The sequence below is a fragment of the Grammomys surdaster genome, unplaced genomic scaffold, assembly GCF_004785775.1.
Source record: "Grammomys surdaster isolate TR1022 unplaced genomic scaffold, NIH_TR_1.0 191, whole genome shotgun sequence".
In the NCBI taxonomy this organism is placed as follows: Eukaryota; Metazoa; Chordata; class Mammalia; order Rodentia; family Muridae; genus Grammomys; species Grammomys surdaster.
Window position 1 is genome coordinate 1,200,400 of NW_021604636.1, and position 24,044 is coordinate 1,224,443.

The 24,044-nt window shown below is 35.2% G+C and overlaps 1 protein-coding gene and 1 long non-coding RNA gene across 4 annotated transcripts in view; one reads left to right on the forward strand and one right to left on the reverse strand.

Annotated features, from left to right (window-relative positions):
* The window catches only part of Scn9a (sodium voltage-gated channel alpha subunit 9), an 82,168-nt gene that overhangs the window by 54,045 nt on the left and 4,079 nt on the right, over window positions 1–24,044 (forward strand). For all 3 annotated transcript variants that reach the window (XM_028769288.1, XM_028769290.1, XM_028769289.1), the window contains exons 18-24: window positions 6,161–6,315; window positions 9,067–9,240; window positions 12,618–12,740; window positions 16,577–16,858; window positions 17,542–17,595; window positions 18,990–19,127; window positions 23,788–23,892. In XM_028769288.1, the coding sequence (XP_028625121.1) occupies window positions 6,161–6,315; window positions 9,067–9,240; window positions 12,618–12,740; window positions 16,577–16,858; window positions 17,542–17,595; window positions 18,990–19,127; window positions 23,788–23,892 (1,031 nt within the window). The remainder of the gene's footprint in view (window positions 1–6,160; window positions 6,316–9,066; window positions 9,241–12,617; window positions 12,741–16,576; window positions 16,859–17,541; window positions 17,596–18,989; window positions 19,128–23,787; window positions 23,893–24,044) is intronic.
* Window positions 1–24,044, reverse strand: part of LOC114622715 — a 111,909-nt gene that overhangs the window by 34,052 nt on the left and 53,813 nt on the right. The window lies entirely within an intron of this gene.

Genomic DNA, 24,044 nt, shown 5'->3' on the forward strand with positions numbered 1-24,044 from the left:
TTTTTTTTTCATTTTTTTTATTGGATATTTTATTTACATTTCATATGTTATCCCCTTACCCCATCCTCCATCCACCCGGGAACCCCCCATCCCCTTACCCCTCCTCCTTCTTCTCCATGGATGTAACCCCCACCTACCCCCCCCACTCCCACTTCCCCACCCTCAAAATTCCCACCCCCTGGGGCATCCAGCCTTCATGAGGTCAAGGATCTCATCTTCCACCTGTGCCCAGCAGGGCTCTCCACTCTTACATATTCAGCTGAAGCCCTGGATCCCTCCATAAGTGCTCCCAGGCTGGTGGTTAGGACCCTGGGAGCTGTGGTTGGTTGGTATTGTTGGTCTCCTCATGGTGCCACAAACCCTTTCAGCTCCTTCAGTCCTCACTCTAACTCCTCCATTGAGAACCTCATGATCAGTTCAATGGCTAGTTGTGAGCATCTGCCTCTGAATATGTCAGACTCTTGAAGGCCTCTGAGGAGACATCCATATCAGGCCCTTATCGGCATGCACTTCCTGACTTCCACATCAGCATCTACCTTTGGTGACTGCACATGGGATGGATACTCAGGTGGAAAGGTCTTCAAATGGCCCCTCCTTCAGTTTCTGTCCCTCACTTTGTCTCCATATTTGCTCCCTTGAGTATTTTGTTGCTCCTTCTAAGAAGAACTGAATCAAGTGGGGGTGATTCACTTTTCTAAATGTTTGCAAGTATTTTAACAATCCTCCACTGAAACTGTGCAAAGACAAATGCCCCTGACTCACAGTCTACTTGTTGGATTTTCTACACCAATGTTCCTTTTAGAAACACTGACTTGCTTTCAGGCTCTACAATTTTTTTTAAGGCTCCTAAGATACTCATGTATTAGCAAAATGACTAGAAAATAATATCTAGACTACAATGTTATTCTGATTTTCTTTAGATATGCATCAAATTTATTTTATAAGAGAAGCAAAGGAGCATTACAACCTAACTGTGTATTTCGTGTTTATAAGAATTAGTGCTGTGAGAAAAGCCATGGAGTTCTTTTAAGAAAGGTTAAGTAAATAGTAAAGCATTCATTCTGCCAGGCTGGTGGAAGATACCTGCTATCCCATTAACTGGGAGACAAAACATCATAGAGAATACATTTGTGCTTATTCTGAAACTATTAATAAGTTCTGAATTTAGATCCATTTTAGAGATAATGTTATAGAATCACATTTTCAAGTCAACTGGGTTTGGACCAGTGAAAGTTAACTGAGGGAAGATATATATCTAAGTCATATCATGGAATGTGTTCCACTAGAGCCGCTACACTGCTTCCAGGACCTGTTTTGGTACAAGCTCGGTGTAACGAACAGGGAAACTAATTTGCTCAGCCTCTGAACCACTTATTCAATCAGTAAACAATCAGTAAATGATTGCTGTACATCATTGCCACTTCTTGGCACTGCAATATGACAGAGTTGGGTAAAACAATGCACTTTATATAACTAAACATCAACATGTAGATAAACCCAAAGGGAAAAGTGAACACTAAGAAAGGGGTAGGGACCTGTCCTGTGAATACCATGGCTCCTGAAAGCCTTTGATCAAGACTGGAATTAAGATTAAGTGGGCTGTGCGAATAAATGAAGAATCAGAATTTTTGGATGGGTCAAAAGAAGCCCTTTTCTGTAGTGAAATGGCGTCTAACATTTGAGGAAAATCTAAGTATCAGTATATATTGAAAAGATTGTCAGAGAATGAATGTAAGAGCTTTGAAGGATAACAACAATCTAATTATAAAGTCTTACAGCTTCTCAAGAGAGGACTATAGGCAACAATTGGCAGAATCTTGATGATTTCTTAGGGGTTCCTGTGGAAATCCTGTGGTTAATAGAGCCTTAGTCTAATGTAGTAGACTTGGAGATAGTGAGACTGTGAAATTATGACTACTTTCATGTAAGCCGGAAGGATGTGCTGATGACCAGAAGTGAGGTGAGAAAAGAGGAGATGAAAGATTCGAACTCAGGAACCAGAACCATACTGATTCCCCCTGAAAATTTGAGAAGTGCCATGTTCCTAGAAAGGGAAATATAGAACATGACCACTTTCTCTGGAAACTATCTCTTACAAATTCATGATGGGAGTTCAAAGTAGTATTTGACCCACTGGGAATATTCTATTGAGAAGGTGAACAGAAAAACCAAAGAAGCATAAAGCTAAATGAGAGCGGTGCTTTCGATCAACATGGATGATTTATTTTTCTGTCCTTTGTAGTAAAGCCATTGACTCTTCTTGCCGATGAGTTTTATCAATTGCCGTCTGTCTTCCTTTTGCTTTATTTTCTCCTCTCTTAGCCCCCTTTCCTTTATTCTCATTATGGCTTTATAATTCAAGACCTCTCATTCCTTGCATAGGTCTCATGATGTTCAGCATTGTCCTTAGTGTCTTAGAAATGAACTAATTCTGAGTATGACAAGCCAATTAACTATGGGTTTGACATAATTATGGTTCTATTTGTTTCTGTATTGTATTTTTTCGGAATTATTCGATTAGTAAATTTATATCACCAGAATCTGAGTTTAAATGGAACCTTGGTTTGTTTGTCTTTTTTAATCATGGGTTTTTTAGTTAAGTTTGTAGGTAGAGCCAGTTTATCTTCTTTAAAATATTCTGAGTTCAATAACTCTTTGTATAAATAACTAATAATGAATTCTCACTTTAATAATAGAGTAAACAATTTCATTCAGTCTTTTGTTTTCTTTCTTTTGAAAAGAAATTATGAACAAGACAGTTTTTTAGATCATGTAAACACTTATAGTATTAAAAAGCTTATTTTCTTAATCAATATTATATTGATTGTATTGATTATGCTGTAGTGTTCTAGGATAATCTGTCTTTGGATAGTTTCCTTGCTATTGGGCATCATTCCTTTAACATGATGAAACCCAACCTAGACTTTATGTAATGTATCACAAAAGCAAACTAATGATCCCACCCAAAAGACAAAGACTTGACCCACAGGGACTCATTAGACTGTTTAGAGATATTGTTGTGTTTACATTTAATTAATAGTCATTCTACAGAGAAGGTATGATAACCTTGCTAACCAGCTAGGTTGGGAATCCCTGGGGATTCTTTTTCTGCATGAACAGCAGGCAGGTGACTGAGCACTCCTGCATCAGGTAAGAGAGAAATTCTCCATGGTATGATCCACCCTAGGGGCAATGGTTATGAGGCTTTGTCTCAGACAAAACTTTCCTTGCTTCTCTAATTACAATGCAGTTTGTTTTCCTTTCCTTAGTCATAAAAAATGTTTCTTTCAATTTTAAGACTAGCAAAATTACATCTCATGCAGCACATTCTTCACTAAAGTTCATTTCTCCTCCAACAATTCTCTTTTTAAAAGTAATTTTAGGTTTATTAATTTGAACATCTTAATAAATTTTTGAAATTTGCAACGATGGTATTTCTGGCCTCTCGTGTTCACATTTCTGTTTTGCCTATCCATCACTTCTCCTTTGTTGCCACCTCTTGGCTTTCCATGAACACCTCTGGCCACTCTCACTCTGTCTCCTTCTTTTACTGGTCCCAGTGGTATCCAGGTCAATGTATATTAACTAATCGTCCATGAGAAAAAAAATATGTTTGCACACAGCATTTTAGTATAACAATTTCTGATATCGATATGTGAAAATTAACTATTATATGTAATTAATACATATATTATTATATGTAACTTCCTCGCCACACACAATCTACATATGCAACTGTGTCTTCCAGGATGCTATTGTAGAATTTTGCCAACTGCCTATAATTACAGTTGATGAGTAAATGCAATTCATGAGGGCCAGTCAGTGTCTTTATTTATATTAGTTACTGAAACAAACACGATTTCATTCCTACATTAATGATTTGAGCAATTTTTAATAACCACATAATAGAGGTTGAGTAAGGAGAAAGCATTTCTGAATGGCTTCTTCTGCCCATAAACACAACATAGACTTACTGTTTATCTACTTCATCAACATTTCTTCTGTCATTTTATTGCACACACACACACACACACACACGTGCACACACACACACGTGCACACACACACACGTGCACACACACACACACACGCACACGCACACACACACACACACACCAAGTTCCCACAAATTACCCATGATGGTTGTCATTGTGTAAAGGTTTGTGCCAGCCATGTTCCCTCCATGGTTGTGACCTGGCTGAGTGTGTGATACACAGAAGCCAAGTAGCATGATATGATCCACCATTCAAAAAATAAAAAAAAAGCCAAAATTTAGCCTCAAGAGTATGAGATAAAGAATGATAATTAGGAGAGGATAGATTCTTAACTCTGACTACTTACTTAGAAAGTGTTGAATTCTACATTTAGCTAACCTTAATCTCTTATAATAGTGACTTTAAACAAAATATTTAAAAAGTTTCTGAAAGTTTCCTAGGGAGTTTTTAAAAAATCAGTACCAGCACACCACTTACACTGTCCCCTATCCCCGAGTGGTATTGTCACAAAATGTTCTAAATGTGAATCATTCTTCAATATTTTGTTTGTGGGACCTCTTGAAATGATCCTGACCTCTGGTATACTTATCCTAATAATTTCTACCCCACATTTTCCCTCCGACCTTCAGACTCAGGGTTCAAACGTTTACCATATACCAACATGTAAAAGTTTTACCATCATCTCTAACTCATCATTCCTCAAGGCAGCTCATATTTTTTTTGACCATCACCCAGTTGCTGACTCCTGCTGATGATACAAAACGAGTGTCTTAAATCTGCTGTTGCTTTCACTTTTCTTTCCCCTTGATGTGGATTCTGTGTTAGAACCTTATAAGTTCTATGAATTTGAGTTTCTTGTCCACTTACCAGCACCATATACTGTTGAGAATATCTAGTGGAATTGTCTATAAAATTCCTTCCTTATAACTATCACTAACTCCTCAACCTTGATCTATGTGATCTAATTCTTTGAGGCAAAATGATACTGCTTCCTAGTCTGTCCAAGTTCATTTACCATGTCTCTAACACTCACATCGCTTTCATAATTCTGAACTGTAATTCCCACAAATGACTTTCTTTATTGCACTTTTGCAATGGATCTCATTCCAAACTCTCACTTTTTCTGAAATCAAACTCTTTCTGCTACTGATATATTGACTCAGTTCTGGCTCTGTCTCTTCCAGAAAACGTCTTCCCAACTCTTTTTAATACACAAGCCAGGTTATGTGAATTTCTTCCATTCTTCAAAAATGTCCTCTACGTATCTGTTATTTTAGTTGCCTTATGCATTCATTTCATTAATATCTGTGCATATTTAACCAAAATAAAATCAAAAGCCAACTCTCTGTAGAGATGAAGATCCACTAAAATACTTGATATAAAAATGAATGAATAAGCTTGTGCTTTGACATAAAATTTCCTTCAGTTTTTCATAGCAACATAGTTTAAATATAAGAGTCCCAGTTCAAATCTTTCAAACTTAGAGCCGTTTGCAGTATATTTATTTGCATTTCCTAATGACACTTGCGTTTTTATCTTAATTTTAACACTTCCTATTACTTTTTCCAATATTATTGAGAATACGGTTTCTCAAAACATTTTGTCTTGTGTTTGTGTTTATTCCATTAAATTCCATATATTACCTAGGATATCATTGAACTACTGATTCTCTTGTTTGGTGTGCAGGCTCACCACACCTACATGGTGGTACACAGTTCTGGAGACCAAATGTAGCTTCCTGCTTTTTCTGAATAACTCTGAACTTCCCTGCTTGCTCACTCTACCAACTGAACAACACGTTCACTCCCTTCAAAAGATTTAAATTCAGGAGTTGAAGTATATCCAATTATATTGTCTGTCAGTGAAGAAATCCTTGAAATTAACTTTGCCTCCGTGTCACTTGTTCCATTCATTCATTTCCCCATTAAATAATTTAGATGGTGTGGAAGAAATCAAGAAATTAGAAAATTACACATGATAACATATTGTATTAAAAATAAATGGAGGATACTAAAAGAATATCATCAAAATTAGACAGCAAAGGAATGTCTTCCAGAACTAGGAAAAAGAGATGATGTAATGTGGGAGAAAGTTGTTTCTAAATGCTGTATTCTAAGCTTTTATGCTGAGTGTCAAGGTGTACTACAACATGTCCTTCTTGCCAGGCTGTGTGCGGAGATTTCCATGCTGCCAAGTTAATGTAGACTCTGGAAAAGGGAAAGTTTGGTGGACAATCAGGAAGACCTGCTACAGGATAGTTGAACACAGCTGGTTTGAAAGCTTCATTGTTCTTATGATCCTGTTGAGCAGCGGAGCTCTGGTAAGTGAACTGATAACTGGACTCATAAATTAATATCCTTACACACAAAAAAAGAAAAGTAAGTATGACAGACTTTGCTGAAAATTGATCCCTAGGCTATCATGAAGATGGTTCATTCTGATTTCTTTTTTAGCATTATTGTCATTGGTATATAAAAAAGCCACTGACTTAAGATTTATTTTACTTTTTAATCATTGTGTGTATGTGCATACGCATAAGAGGGTGTAAAAACCACCCACAGGTGCCAGGAAGGGGCATCTGATTCATCGGAACTGGAGTCACCTAGTATGAGTCACCCACTGTGGATGCTGTGAGCCAAATTCAGGTCTTCTGCAAGAGCATCATGTTCTTAACCTCTGAGTCATCTCTGCAGCCCCAAAGCTATTGATTTTTGTGTATTAATTTTGTATTCTGCCATGTTTTATTTTTTGAAGTGCCTATCAACTTTGAGGGTTTTGTAGTAGAGTCTGTAAAGTTAGTTAGCTCTAGGACCAAAATCATTTGCAAATTAGGATTCTTTAACCTCTTCTTTTCCTATTTGCATCTCTTTTATTTTCTTCTTTTGTCATATTGCTTAAGGTAGTATTTCAGACTCTGCGTTATATGGGAATAAAAAGGGCTTGTGGTCTTCCTGATTTTAGTAAGAGAAACCTGAGTTCTCCTACCTTTAGTATGATACTGACTAACAGTTTGCAAAATGCATAGTATTTATCATGTTGAGGGATATTCTCTCCATTCCTAGCCTCCATGACGTTTATCAAGAAGGCATTTGGGATTTCTCTAAGATCTTTACTTCATTTATTGAAGCATTCATGTGATTTATGTCTGAATTGATTTATATGATGAATTCCATTTATTTATTTATTTATTTATTTATTTATATAAATTGAACTAACTTGCATCTGTGAAATGAAGCCAATTTGGTCATGAAGAATGAGTTTTTGATATAATTTTAAATGCTACTTGAAAATAATTTACTGATGATTTTTGAATTCATATTTCTCATGGAGAAAAACCTGTAATTTCTCTTTCTGTGGTGTTTTGGGAAACACTGTATTCTTGACATACTATATGAGAACAGTCAGGATCCACACAGTAATATGTTTCTTAACAAGTCTGGTCTCTTCAAAATTAAAAATAGAATGTGTCTTCAGAATGGAAATCAGAACCCAAACACTATCTTTTATAGTTCATACCCTTAATAAGTAATAAAGTCTCTCAACTTTATCTTATTCTAAGTAGTAAATGGCCACTTATTTTAAAGAACACATTTAAAAGCTTAAAGTTTTAAATAAACTTTTGCTCAAAATGTCCAAAAAGGAGTCTGACATTTTGGAAGAAGCCATCTCAAATGAATTAAAAGAATCCCATGAAGAAAGAAAACAGGTTTGCAATTAGTTTGTGGTTTTGCTCAAGGAGTTTTCCAAGTAAGATAATGAAGATTTTGAAATTCCTATGTGTAAAATAAATGTCCAGTCACAATGAGGTCTGCCAAGCAGGGCGTCTTACCTCATCACCAGGACTTGATACCTTTCTCTCTGAACCTGTACCCCAATTCTAAGAGCAGACTTCTTCTTTGACACCAAATCCCTTTCTCCCCATGTTTTGGAGTTACTGATTTTACTCGGACAGTTTTTATGAATCCTCTAGAAGATTCATTAAAGAATCTTCCTAGACCCCTTCTTCCTGACCCCACTCTACCCCCATCTCAACCCTGCTAACTTTCAGAATGTCCTCAAGCGTTGTGCATCTCAGCAGATCTGCCCATTCTTTCTAACCTAGATTCTTGTTTTGCTTCAGTATTGCTGTCATCAGTTGACAAAAAAAATAAGCTAAGGATAATTTTTTAAGTATTCACACAGATTTGGCAGTGAGGGTGATAAGAACTGATCAAGTCCATAACCATGGACTAGAAATATGATGTTTATCACCACAGCTATGTTGTTATGAGGAGTATCAAGTCTTGGTGATGAGGTAAGACGCTCTGCTTGGCAGACCTCATTGTGACTGGACCAGTCAGCAGACTCAGCTGCAGCATCTCAGTTTGCAGGGTGAACGTTGTAGATATAAAAGCATAAAGGCCAGGAAGAGGAGAGCTGGGATTTAGGTTTCATTACTCCTCATTTCTTCCACCAAGATGATTAGAACTTCCACATGAGAAAGAAAACTTGTAATTCAGACATATTTTGATCAGCGGCCATTCAAAATACCCCCATTAGTTCAACTCTCTAAATGTATTTGACTTATTTCCCAATGAGCTTCTAGCTATCCTGACTATCTTACCTGTGTCACTTTCTTAAAAGCTTTTAAAGGGTGTAAATGCTACTTCCCTGGAGTAAGAGCCAAAGGAGGTCCCTAACCTTATGGGTGGGTGTGAATTAAAGTGTAGGATTACAAAGGTTCACAAGAGGGGCTGACCCAGGAATGAAGTCTGAAGTCTGAAAAGGATCTGGACTCTTTCCATTTGAAAGGAGAGAAAAGACCAGGCAGGTGATGCTTAAAAAAAATATAGGTTTTAGAAACCATGATTCTTTCAGAAGACTGTATGTAATTTCATTCCTTTGCATTCTCTCTGCCTCTGGTAACAACAAAGGATATTAGAAGTAAATTTTATGCAGGAGTTGGAATGCTAGCCAAGTTGTTTCACATCATTATTTTATGTGATGTCTCCATCAGAATTGTAATTTCTTTTTCTCTAGTGAAATATAAATTTAACATTGTACATAAATTGAAATGTGAATGTTTTCACAGGCTTTTGAAGATATATACATTGAGAAGAAAAAGACCATTAAGATCATCCTGGAGTATGCTGACAAGATATTCACCTACATCTTCATTCTGGAAATGCTTTTAAAATGGGTGGCATATGGGTATAAAACATATTTCACTAATGCCTGGTGTTGGCTGGACTTCTTAATTGTTGATGTAAGTGTTTTAGAATAAAGTTTAAAGGGTAATTTATTTTAAGTGTTCTTTTTTCACCAGTGGTTTTCTAGATTATCATTTTGTCATCCTATTTTACTTTAAGGCCAGAAGTTCATGTTCTTAAGAATATTAATACAGTCATAGAAATCTGTCTATGATGAATAGAGCAGTAATCTTTCAACCATTGTAACATCTTTTCCATATGACTCTAATACTTGTAACCTACCCTTGCATATGTTTCCCAAAAATGACACAAAACCATGGTTTTAAAACTAGACCTGATTTGATGCTGGAGAGATAGCTTGATTTTAAGACACTGGATTCTCTTCCAGAGGACCAAGTTATGATTCCCAGCACCCTCTTAGTGACACACAGCACTCCGGTTATAGATGCCCCCTTCTGACCTATGTTGGCAATACATGCACGTGGTAAAAAAGCATATATGTTGCTAAAATATCCACACATAATTCAAAAACATAATTTTCTTTAAAGTGCACGTGATTTGAATATTACTCCAGTTAACAGTGACCAAAGAAAAAAGAAAGAAAGAAAGGAAGAAAGAAAGAAAGAAAGAAAGAAAGGAAGGAAGGAAGGAAGGAAGGAAGGAAGGAAGGAAGGAAGGAAGGAAGTCCAGACTCCTTAAGCAATAGAAACTGAAAAAGGCAGATGAATATTTCTAAAAGACAGGATGCTAATTTTCACAATATTCATTTCTGAGATAAAGGAGAGATATTCCAGTTGTCTCACATAGTGGTTAAAACTTGGGTAAAAATTTCAGGATTAAGACTAATTCTATGCTAGAGAGAAGGAAAGGCTAGAGAATGTTTATCTCAATGCTAATGATGGAGAAATCCAAAATGAGTCTCCTTTTCTCATTTAACTACTGCCTACTCCATAAGGCCAGCAAAATTACTTCAATAAATGCAGAGAACATTTTAGGACTTGGATGATGGAAAATGCATAAGAATAGTCTAAATTTACTTGTTATTCAACCTAGGAAAAATGGTTCTGCTAGGGACAGAACTCGATTGTAGAGTGTCTGCCTACTATGAGTGAGGCACTAGGTTCAATATTCAGCACAGAAAAAATAAAAGAAGAAGAAATGGTGATTTTATGTCATTGCTTCCTTATTATTTTAGTTTGTTGACAATTTTATATGCATATATACTAATTACTCTCCAAACTTTCTTATAGCCTTAGTTGTGTGTAGATCTTTGTGTAGGGTTGAGGGATGTTCAGCTTCCAGCTCCCCTCCAACATAGTCCACATTAGAACATCTAATGCTGTTATCTTTGTTCAGCTCACAAATCTAGCGGCAGACATGTTGGTAAAACTTTCTGGTGTAGTCTCTGACATTCATAGAAAAATATATGAATTCAGGAGTAGGCATGTGTGTGCATGTTCACAAGTGCACATAGAGACATATGTAACAAAGATTTATGAAAAAGAGAGAGGAGAGGTATGTAGTTAAACTCACAGATTTGAGGAAAAAAGATCATTGGTCGAAGTCATCCTTATCAATGTAATAATAGCAAGAAGTTAATTCAAACAAGCTTTTTAAAAAATGTGTACAAAGCTTGTGTCTCCCCAAAAGCAGGGTTCAAGAGATCATCATTGGACATGGTAAGATAAGGACTTTTACAGACCAGGAGTAGGGGGTTTCCAAATAGGGGATTTGGCAAATAGATGGTGTTACAGAAACAGAATATAACAATTTCCTGAAATAAAGAGATGGTTGCAGGTGCTCATAACAAGGTAATCATAACAACAGATGTCATAATAACCTTCTGAAACAAAAGGCATGGTTGCCATTTCCTGGAACAGGCAGCATACAACAATTTATTATAGTTACAGGTGACGCATAGCCCAACATTGAGAAACAGTTTTAATTATAAACAGGAATGAATCTACCTTGTCTTCACTACAAAATGATTTTAAAATCTATGATGAAGGCAGGCTGATTTATCAATATGAGAGGCTTTGGAGGGAGGGAATTGAAGGGAGAAATGATTTCATTATTATAATCTCAAAAAAATAAAAGAAATACTTCTAAAACTAAAAACAAACAATATATGTGTGGGGACATGCACATAGGCTCCCAGTTCCAGACAGGAGTGCAGTGTTTCTCAAGGTTATCACATACTCACTATTAGAATCAGATTGAAGGACGATTCTACTCTTTCATTGAAGACTGTGCAAATTATATGTAATATTTTTAGAATCTCTCTTATAAAAAAGAAAGCTTATTTTTTCTTAAGTGGTAAATGAGGGACATGTATGATTGAATCAGTTTAGGAGTGAGAAGAGTAATGAGTCCTACTAGCTACAGGTTATTAAAATGTATGCTCCATTTAGGGGGATACTCTGAAATGACTACACAAGGATATCGATTCTCAGAGCAGTGTACCTGTCTCTGGCAGCAGCGGTGGACTTCTAAGGAATGAAATTTTTATTCTCTAAACCATTCAGTAGAAATTGACCCGAATTCATTCTCTTCTCTAGAAATACCGAGTCTCTTTGACATTGCCTTAACTTCTATTGAAGGCATTGTTTTTAGACACAGTGCCTGTTGCAGTAAATAATAAACGGAAATTGCTCAGAGACAAAACACACTTAGAGATACAGATTTTTGCTCACTGGACTGTTCTGTTCCAAAATGGAAGTTGATTTCCTTTCTGCAAGTGTTCTTTCTTTTGAGATGATTTGTAAAAAGAGTACACATTCCTTTAGCATTGTCATCTCGGTTGCTAGGCCAACCATGATGAAATTATTATGTCTTTACGTTGATGGTCAAGCTGTGAGTCATCCAGTCTCACTCTATTTTCAGTATAATTCAAAATTCCTTCTGTAAAGTATTACAGACAGGTCTTTCGTGACAATCTTGACAAATCGAAGGCTGTAAACACTCTTATCTTAAACTTGTTCCTGTCTCAGCCATGAATCTTCAGATAGCTCCCAAACACAGGCTATAATCTAAGTTTTTAACATGCTTTTAGTTGCAGCTTTGGAAGCCCATTGAGGTGTGCCATGGGTTTCATTTTAATAAAAAAAAATTATTGGTTGCTGTTTTATTCAGATTTAATAATCAATTAGATAGTAATTATGAAATACAAAAACTGTGTATGTTGTTTCTACTTAAGTATGGTGATAAGTAAACTTTCTTTCTCCTGTTATTTACTCTTTTAGTTTCCCTTCCAATGAATCTATTTTTTTTTCAAAAGCTTCCTTCTTACCTATTATGGGGAAGGCTGACCAGAAGAAAATTATATTCTTACTGCTTTCTCTTAGTGCAATTTAGAATTCAATTTTTACTTCTGTGTCTTGTCACTTCATTAAAATCCCTTACAGAAAACATCTTTTATTTTATTTTTTTGCAGGTGTCTCTAGTTACTTTAGTAGCCAACACTCTTGGCTACTCAGATCTTGGCCCCATTAAATCTCTACGGACACTGAGGGCTCTAAGACCCCTAAGAGCCTTGTCTAGATTTGAAGGAATGAGGGTAAGAAAACACCAAACTCCTTAATGTAAAAAATTATTATTTTTTTTTAAATTATAATTTGAAATGATTCTAAAACAAATGTACAATTATTATGGACTATCAATGTATATGTACATGTACATACACATGTGATATGTTTATATAGAATAAGGACACACAGAATTGTAGAGTACTTACTAAGTAACAAAGTTACAGATGATAATGCAATCCTTCCTTTATATAATATGGATAGGAAATATTCATATATTTAGCAAATAATAACAGGTCTTTCTTTTCAAAATGGAGAGTTTCTTATGCTAGAATTAAAGAATGAGATCACCATTCATCCTGATACGACTTCTTATATACATATCAATAATTTGCCTCATCGAATGTCTAAATGATTTTTGACTTCAGAACAAACTTAGGTGGAGAACATAAGAAATGATAAGAGGGTGAGGTAACATTAGCCATCATATCTAATTTTATGCTCATAAAATGACTCTAAATCAGTGGAATTATACCAAAAAGGCACTTAAAGAAGTCTAAGCCCCGGGAGTTAAGTTCTTTTGCCATATGCTGCTTAAAAGCTTCAAAACAGAGCTATTCCATAGAAACAAAATGAAGTAAATAGTAACGACAGTCAACTTGATTTTAAAGGCTGTATTAAATCAGCAACTTCTTCATAGCATCCATAGAGGACAATGCCTATATTTCTTGCATTTAGTACAGGTCATTTGTTGCTATTCATCTTGAATTTCTTCTTCCTTAGATTTATGCCTGCCCCTCAGCTTACATGGTTCTCTCACTTTGGAGTGTTTCTATTTCCTGTTTTGAGCCCCAACTCACCAACTTCAGTATAGCAGTCATCAATACAAATACGTCTTATCATTAAATTGAATTTGAATTTGCCTTGTCTGTCCAAGGCAAAACATACCTGAACATCCTTTTATCTATGAACACATACCCAGAACTCTAATCATGTTATACACATTTGCTTCTACTTGCAATTTTCACATGGAGATATGTCTGATTCATTCATTTGAAATGTATGAATACTGGCAAACTATCAGCATTGCCTGGAGCTTTTTTATATATGGAGACTTCTAACTTAGCCTTCCCAGCTACCTCCAAAAGCTGGAAAAAAATGTCATGATTTAGAGACTACCCTAGTCCATGTAATGACACTTAATCACAGAAAAACAGAAGCCTAAGATAGCTTGGTGATAGAGTACATGTCTATCACTTGCCTTCATAAGAACCTGGGTTATTGATACCCAGGGCAAGTGTGTGTGTTCACATGCACAGAAAACACACACACACCTTACACCTTTAGGGTCAACCCTAAGTCCTGCAAAAGGATAGATTCTGGACTTAATCATCCCCTTGTAATCATCAGAGAATGATCTGATCTTTTAGCCTTTGTATTATTAGCTATCCTTGCTTAAGTACCACTGTAACCTTTTACAAGTTCATGCATACAGTAGATAGTTGCCAAGTATATGAGAGATTACTATTTCAAAAGAACTCCTAAGGAAAACACAAGTAACAGAAGAATGCAAAACTCCCATTTCACTTTGTACAGATAGATTGTATTAGGACTTTTAAATTTAAGCTAATGTTTTGAGCATTAGTTGAATATTGAATTCATACCGGATTGGCCCATGAATTGGAGTAATGTTTATTACATTTCCATGAAAAGAACATTTCTTTCTCTAGAAAACTATTTCTTTTGTTGATCAAAACAAGTATATAATTTATAAGGGGTTTTTGTTTGTTTGTTTGTTTCATTTGGTTTTGGGATCTTTTTGGGGGGGAGTTGGTTTTTGGTTTTGGTTTGATTTGTTTGATTTTGTGGTGGGAGTGATTTTTGCTCATTTTTATAGAACGAGTTGATCTGATTCAAAATATTGTAATATGTTTGTAAGATCCAAATATTTGTTTATGTTTACTCTGAAATGAAAAGTATTTCTTTAAGAGGCAGGGGCATTTGGGGAGAATAAAGAAACAGACATGAGACATTTGAGTGTAGTTTCCTGAGAGTCCTGAGGCACCAATCCTTCCCCATCATTCTGCTAAGACACATTTTAACATCCTTGTGTGCTGGGAAAAAAAAAAGAGAATAATAGTTCATGGACTATACCATTCCAATAGACAGTAAATTGTCCAGGTCAAGGAAACAGCATTCTGTGGAACCTTCTAGAGTTGTTAGCACTTAATGCTACCAGAATGCCACAGGAGCTTTGTGTCTGTGATATTTTAAGATCTCACAATGTGGTAATGTTGGAGCCATGAATACCCAAGAAAGTCAAAAGCCACAGGTCACTAAGCAATCCAGGCATGGATGCTATAAGTTATAGAAAGAGTTGAATATGTAAAGCTTTGGGGCTAATGACTACAAGGTATAATGTATGTCAGTGATAAACACAAAAGGGGGAATTGACAAAATGAGTATGGGACTGTGAGTCTGGTGGGGAGCTGGTAACTCTAAGCATCATCCCAGCCCTGTTCTTCCTAGCCTTTTGGGGGATCAACTCTTTATTACTGTCTGATAAAATATGCCATGAAGAGCAACTATGAAGCTTTTCCTCCATCACCTCATGTGCCTCTGAAATCGCTCTACAGACATTCTCATTGTTCCCATTGAGGGGCCAAGAAATCACCATCAGTGCACTGACTTTCCAGTGAAGAAAGTTCTATAAAAAACAGAATCAGACCCTTTATTTGTATGTGAAAGATGGCTGCAACAGCAATAAAGATCATTGAAGCCATACTGGCTAAACACACTGAAGCCTATCTTGATTGCAGACTATCTCACGGGTGATCAGAGAGCCCACGTGTGTCCCCACTTGGAAGTGTCTTGAGATCCCATTTAATAAGTTGAAAATAAAAAGATAGTGAATGCTAAGCTACTATCTAACAGTCGAGTTCTAACTCAATTGTACTCAAATGTGGACTATATCTTAAGCGTAAGAAGAAAGACGAATATGAATATTCAATATTTATTTTTGAAAAATGAGATAATTAAAACTGGGTAAGAGGGACCAACTTCAGAAGGTGTGGTGCAGGAAATTTAAAGCAGTGAAATCACTGGATCAATAGTGAAGAAAAGGCTGAAAGGCATAATGAAGAAAGAGGAACATAAGCTACACCTAAGGCCTGCTTCTGCTGAGGCCAGCACCACCTATATTTGGCCAAGCACTTACATAATAGCTAATTTTAGAGTTAGAAAGATAACTTCAAGAAAACTACCTTCACTTTGTAGAATCATCACAATCTAAAGAGTACAAACCACTAGATGACTCCCAACCTTAATTTAATCCAATACAAGCTAGTAGGTTCACTATGTGGGAGAGTGCATTTTCAAAAGCTGGTGATTTCAGGATCATAGGACTGTAAATATACAGATCCTTTATTTATGTTTTTTGTTTATTTGCTTGTTTTTCTTTTGCTTTTTGTTTTTGTTTTACCATGTATGTTTCTCTCTTTTCAAAAGTCTGTAGATTTATGACTTTCTCTTAGCATAATCAGGTTTTTTGGAGAGTTTTTTTGGTTTTGGGGAGGGGCTTGTTTGTTTTGTTTTTGTTTCTTCATTTATTTGAAGTACAATATAATCTTGGCCATTTACTCCTCTGTGTATGCTAGTCTTTTTCCTGTCTTAATCATGAAACTTGTAAATCAACAATCACAGGGCTTATGACACACCTTGTATCACTAGGTGCACTACTGACCATTGTGTATTGGTTGCTCAATATAGACTTGTTGGTTGGTTGGGCATATACCTTTAACTCTGCATTGGTGTCTGTTTGACATTTTCTACTGATCCTAACTAGTCTTGTCTTTCTTTTGGGTATCAGGTAGTGGTCAACGCACTCATAGGTGCAATCCCTTCCATCATGAATGTACTTCTTGTGTGCCTTATATTCTGGCTAATATTTAGCATCATGGGAGTCAATCTGTTTGCTGGCAAGTTCTATGAGTGTGTTAACACCACAGATGGGTCACGATTTTCTACATCTCAAGTAGCAAACAAAACTGAGTGTTTTGCCCTGATGAATGTTAGTGAAAATGTGCGATGGAAAAACCTGAAAGTAAACTTCGATAACGTTGGGCTTGGTTACCTGTCGTTGCTTCAAGTTGTAAGTAGCTCCCTTCATGAATACTTGGTACAGAGTGGAGGATGTAAAACACTGTGTAAATGTGGTACTAACTAGAAATTAAGATGCCATACAAGTTTTCAAATAGATTTAATATTTTCTTAGAACACATGCCCTGTATGCAAAGCCAAAGAGCACAGGTTTCTTGATTTTTAGACTAATCTAGAATTGACTGTTTATTTTCACTTGAATCCTCATTACTACATCAACGGAGAATTTCCTCCCAAGTAGTCATTATGGAGCTTCTTTGTTTATCTTACAAGGTAATGGGAAGATTTCCTTAAAGACATTGAGAAGCCCTGAGAAATGGAGACAGATTATTTCCGGATCTAATGATAAAATTCTATTCCACTTATGGATAGGAGAAGTTCATACGTAAAATACACAAGTATTTGTAAAAGTTTGGAAATTCAGGGAAAAGGCTTAGATTATATGGTTTTTAAAAATTGTAACAGTTTTCACATGGTTTTTACATCTGAAATAAATGTATATGGTGCTCTGATTTTAGAAACAATTGTAGCATTTTTATATTAACTTGATATTTTTAAATAGAACAGAACTAATTTGATGCTGCTAGTAATACTGGAAGATTAAATAGATAAACTGTGTTCATGATAATTTTAGAGTCTGAGCTTCACATTCAATTTCTCTAAATGTATTTACAGGCAACATTCAAGGGATGGATGGATATTATGTATGCAGCAGTTGACTCTGTTAATGTAAGTACTTATCAACCTAAAACTAAGTCTTTGTAAAATTTATTTATTTAAATCAAATCATAATTTTTACTTATTCACACAGGGTTTATAAACACAAAAAGGCAGGACGTGGGGGAGGGAATGACACTGGAGCATGGGTGTTCGGGGGAGTACAGATATCTTTCAGAACCTGGTATTGGTTGGGTGAAGGTTCAAGGAACAGGTCACTATGACTCTGTCTATGATTCACTTGTCCTTCTAAGTTGGAATTTTCTGCCAAGGCTACCTATTTACAAGGTCTTTGACTACTCAGGCTGATAAATTTCCACAAAAGCTGCCTGTTTATAACAGCTTATAGCCCTTTGTTTCAATGTTTTTCCACAGAGACCCAAGATTTGGTGTTATTATACATGTATGACTGACCTATTGCTGATTTTAAGCCCATGGCTGATTTTAGGCCTTCAATGTATAAGCAGGGCTGCCCCTGACATCTCCTCCCTTGTCTAAGTATAGAAGGGCTGTGGCGATTCTAATCTGCGAAGGCAGAGATAGAGGCCTGACCTCCAGTAATTGAAGGGGTCTTTGTAATGGTTCTGGTCCCCCTGTTCTAAAACTAAGCCTTAAATTTTATTTATTTATTTATTTTTAGTTTAGCTTTAGAATTTGAATTTCAGTTCTCTAGTACCCTGAATTTGTACAAATACATCGAAAGTCTGCCTCCCTACTGATTTCAATTACTTAGGAGTATAGGATATGGAGATGGACCCAGTTAAATTCTGAGTCTGCTACATTATGCAAATACTGCAACCAACTCTGAGCAGTCTACTGAGAAAATAAAATAATCCAGTGTCTCCCTCACAGGTTCGTTGTGAGGATCTGCCATCCAACACTTAACATAGCCTAGTGGTAACCAATGAGCAGAAAATACTAGTTGATCAAAATAAAAGTAAAACTGATTTTTATTCATAGTTTTTACTGTTTTTATGTCTTAAAACACTTTGTAATAATATGTTTGCCAATAAATTTAAAGATTACTGGCTGGTTTACGTTCCTTTGAAATTCAATAAAGACATATTTATAAATAATGGAAACATAATGAAATTAATAAGACTTCATTAATTAATTAATTATTAAAAAATAATAAGTATGATCACTTTTCCAATTTCATTTTGAAATTAAAGGAATTCTTTCAGTCATTTACCTGGTGACTTGTCCTATCAGTCTGAGATCAAGCACTGCGTATGATTAAGTCCTTTATACATTATTCGAAGACTGTGTGTGCATACAGCGTAAGCATCTAGTAAACACCTGCTTTTTGCTGAATATGTGTGATTGTGAAATGCTAACTTTTTCTAGCCCATGTATGAGCAGAAATAATCAGTGTTCCTGTCGACACACTGTTGACTTTTCTGCAGGTGGATGAACAGCCAAAATATGAATACAGCCTCTACATGTACATTTACTTTGTCATCTTCATCATCTTCGGCTCATTCTTCACTTTGAACTTGTTCATTGGTGTCATCATAGATAATTTCAACCAACAGAAAAAGAAGATAAGTATTTTAAGTGTTTCCTTCGTTGCACTGAGGAAGGATAAACTTCATGTCAATGGGTTATTTTGAACTTTATTTTTCAAAATGATTGGTCAGGTCCACCGTAGCATATATGTATAATCTTATCATTTTGTTGTATAGTTTTAAACATATTAATAGTTTTAATTAAACTATTACATTATAGGTAGTTATATATTATTATATATTATATTTATTATCATTTTATATTATTATTTATTTATATACTATTGTATATTATTAAAAGATATTAAAATATAATTAAACACAATAATAGTTTTGAACATTACATTAATTCTTTGATTTCTCTTATGTTGCCTATAGACGTATGAACAATAAATATACTACAACTCAAAGCAGTGAGCTATTTCATTCAGATTAGTTGATTTATTAGTGGTGTGTCTTATAATGGTAGTTGGGTGACAATTACCTATGATATGACTGTTGAACTCAGGTCATTTATGTTATAGTAAAAGAAATAATATAACTAATGAAAATAAGATCTGCTGAGTGTGTGAGTGAGTGTGTGTGTGTGTGTATGTGTGTATGTATGTGTGAATCACTCTCCTAAGCGTTGGGCTGAATAATGCACATATCAGCTTTAGAGTCTTTCAACTATAATAATAAAATACAATAAAGAAGTAATTTATTCTCCACAAATCTAGAAGTTAGAAATCCAAAATCAAAGAACTGGAGGAATTATGCTTTTTTTCCAGGCCTCTAAGAAGGAGCCATCCTTGTGTCCCCCAGTCCTTATCAGTCCAGGCTGACTTTTTTTGGGTAGGGGCAGTGTAAATCTTATATATATGTATGCATTCACATTGGTTTTTTTCCCTCTATATTGTCTTCTCCTTTAAAAAGGCACCTGATTATGAGTCTACACTACTCCTCTTGGACCTCCTCTTAATTAAAAGACACTAGGCAATAACATTATCTTTAATCAATGTCACTTTCTAGGATAATGAGAATTAGGATTTCCATATATATTTGAAGGGGATATAATTCAACTCATGCAGTCAACCATTATCGTCCTAATCGTAACTACAATGTCCTAGAAAAGAGGCTATGGAGTTGGGGATTTAACATATGTAAAGCACTTACATAGGAATCACAAGGTCCTATATTTGTCCCAGCATGAAAGTAAATAAATAACCAAATAAAATTAGGAAAGTAGAAAAGAGTAAAGGTACACAGAACAAGTAATTACTCCGAATCAGATATCAGACTAAGTAGAATCAGTAATATATCCCCTATCGGTTGGATAACTAATCAAGTCTTTTCTTCCATCTGCCACACTGCATATATAAAATAGTAAAGAGCATAGTGAGAAAATTTTACAAAAATGCACATGAGCAGTCAGGAAGCTGATGCACTGGATGTGGTATTTGATTTGCTTTTTGAAGGTAGGAAAGAGGATATGCAGCAAGTGGGAGGTCAGTGTATAGACTGTTATCATGAAGGAGAACAGAAATACATGAGTGTAAGGTCAAGTCCTAATAAATGAGGCAGCTATTTAGGATGAACAGCAACTCACTCCATTACCATAAAGTTTAGATTTTAAGATAGAATTTTTTAAAAATACATGATGTTTGTAGCTTTGAGAAAGCATATTTGAAAATTCTTATTAAATATTATTCAGTAGGAGCTGATATGTCATTGGATATTTAAAGAATTCGAATTTTTGGAATTCCATTATGTCTGATAATGCATAATATGCCTCATGTGTGTGATTTAGAGAAATGATGGCTAGTTAACTTCTTAAAAAGGTTATGTGACATTTACAGTCTGACCCTATAGAGTAACTTCATCAAAAGCCAAACTCCAGAATTTTTTCAATTACAGGTTATGAAACTGAGCTTTATTAAACCTATATGTGACTGGGCAAACACACGATAGTCCAGATTGTGTTTAATCTGCCATCTGAGATACTTTTAGATTATCCAAAATAGCCCACCATGACAATGGGTAAAAGGAACATATTCAAACACGCCATTCTATCAAGGAGTGTTTACATGTTCAAGATAGCAGAATCTATGTCTTAGATTTCTTGATGATTAGCTGATTCACTTTAGTTTGAGTACCATCTACAAGAAAAGGGATGCTCAGAGAATTAGGAGTAGGATAACTAGAGAAAATTATTCCAGGTTCCAGGTTGGCATCTATAAATACAGATGTGTATACATTGACATGTATGTAGTGCACAGAATTTATTACCATAAGTGCAAGAAGATGTCTATTTGGTTCAAAGTCTATATATAATCTGGGAATCAAGGTAGACTTTTAAATATCTTAAATTTAAATATTTTAATTACAGTTTATAGCTCTATCAATCTCTTTAAAAGAAACACATTTTACCAGTTTTCTCAACAATTCATCATCTCTGTTAATGCTGTCTTCATCATTAATACATTCATGTGACATTAAAATTTCTATAATTAATCATAAGCATACAACTGAAGATAATAAGTAAGTTATGAATAGGTTCAAGTTATAAAATAGAAAATTAGGAAGATGAAAGATGTTGACTATGTGGGCACCTATGTGCAAATTCTAAGTAACAACCCTTTTAATAACTACATGCACCTACGGAAGAGGAATACAACTAACTTTTTCAAAACATTGGAGCCCCAAATGTTTCAGATGTCATATTTTCTTGTATTTTTAATTACTAACATATATAATAAGATATTGAAGTATGAGGCCCAAGCCTATACAAAAGGGCAATCATTTATGATTCATGGACGTGAGATGAAGATAATTTGGCATAAAATTTTAAGTATACCTGCATTTTCACTAAGACTCAAGCCACTGGGTTAAGAATGTAATTCTCCACTTTGGGTATCATGCCAATTTTCAAAACATTCAGAATTTGAAATATTTCAAGTTAATATAGACCATTTATAAAGTGTTTCTCTGCCCTAGTTTTATACTAAGTGTTTGGCAAGTATGATTTCAGTTGATCATCTCAGCAAATGAATGATGTATTTGCTATATAACAGTATCATAATAATGCATTGGGGAAATCAAGAAACTTAGATATGAACAAGAGAGATGAGTTTTGAACAAAGATAAGAACCTAGTCTTAACTGATATGCGATATAGCTTTGATATCAAATGAAAATTAAGATAGTACAATCTGACCACTAGAATGTCCATCTGGCTTTTCCAGGAGGCTATTTTGCACAAGGCCTATATAGTCTGTAGTAAAGCACAACAGTTCAAGGCTCTGGGCTGTACAGTCTCCTCTAGGGTTCACCACAGTCATCATGATATTTTGCAATCAGAATATCATCCCTGGAAAACAAAGTCTGCAAGATTATTTTGGGCTTCAAATTTCTTTTCTGTGTTCTGTTACCAACTTTTGTTTGGTTTCTGATGTGTGAGGATAGTCAGTCACTACTAATAAGCACTAAGGACCAAGACTGCTCTTAACATTAGCATAAACTCTCTTTGGTACTCATCAGATGAGTACCAAAATGAATAATATAAAGACTGTGGACGAACTAGGAAGAGTAAATAAAGTCTAAGAAAAAGAAAGTGTGGCTACTGTTAGGAATATGACCAGTAAGAAATGAACCCAAAATGGAGCCGAATATAACTTAAACCAGGAAAACAAAATGGAAGCCACAGCCATGTTGTCCTCAACTTCAAGACATTGTAAGTTAGGTAAAGGTGTCAGAGCTTCTCAGAAATTAATCTATTAGACACACCTTATTCTACATTATGCTATGAGTTTAAAAGGACAATAGGAAAGACCAGGGCAGAGTCCATACAAGTCTGTGAAGACTATAGATAACCTTCAGAAGGGAGCAAAGTATCAAGCAAGAAGTAATGAAAGTTTCTAGCCTTCCTTTCTGAAGTTTCTTCTTGTCTGATGAAGAAAGGATTAAACTGTGATTTTGACATCAGTTTTTGCTGTTCGATCTTTGTGGCTACATTTCTTTTTGTTTAATTATTTGTTAGTCTTTCAGATTGCTCAAGATTGATTGCTGGTAGCTTTCTTTGTATCTGAAATTTACAAGTATAAAATGTCGACATCCAATAAAATATTTATATTAAAACCAGAGAGGGATAATTAAAAATTCAACTTCTTTATAAAGACAGACACAGACATGGATGTTGACATAGATAAAGAACTGCAAAACCAGTTTTAGAATTGTCTGTATTTTTTTCTCCATTAAAGAAATGGTGTCATTGGGAAATAAATATAAATTAATAGAAGATTAGTGCTATCTTAGTTGCTATTTTAGAACCTTACTTGTGATTAGAGTCCTAAACATCTGCTAGTGTGTGAAAGACATTTTAAAATCTTCCTAATCTATCTGTTACCTAGCACAAATATTTTCTAGTAAGAGAGATAGCAAAGAAAATAACAACAAATAGGCTAAAATAGAACGTGTTAGTATATCAAAAGGTAGTGGAGCCAGTCATGATTATATGTTGTGTATACTCAATGTATTTGAGTTACAGTATGTCCATGTTTATACTTATGTAATCCTTCTTAGGCATCTTATGTATAGCTCCTAAGTGTTAGCAAAGTGGATATCATCTATATATTTATATATTTAACCTTTTTATGAAGTATAAGAAAGAACTACACTTTGGTTCTGGTTTTAATTGTATTTCTTTTTTATTCCTTTACCTTGGAGGTCAAGACATTTTTATGACAGAAGAACAGAAGAAATACTATAATGCAATGAAGAAGCTGGGGTCTAAGAAACCACAAAAACCAATTCCAAGGCCAGGGGTAAATACAAATACACACACACACACACACACACACACACATACACACACACACACACACACACACACACATCTTCAATATTCATTCTCCTAACCATGATCATGTCCTAAATTTGTAACATATTTTTATTTTTTTTTCATACAATGTATTTT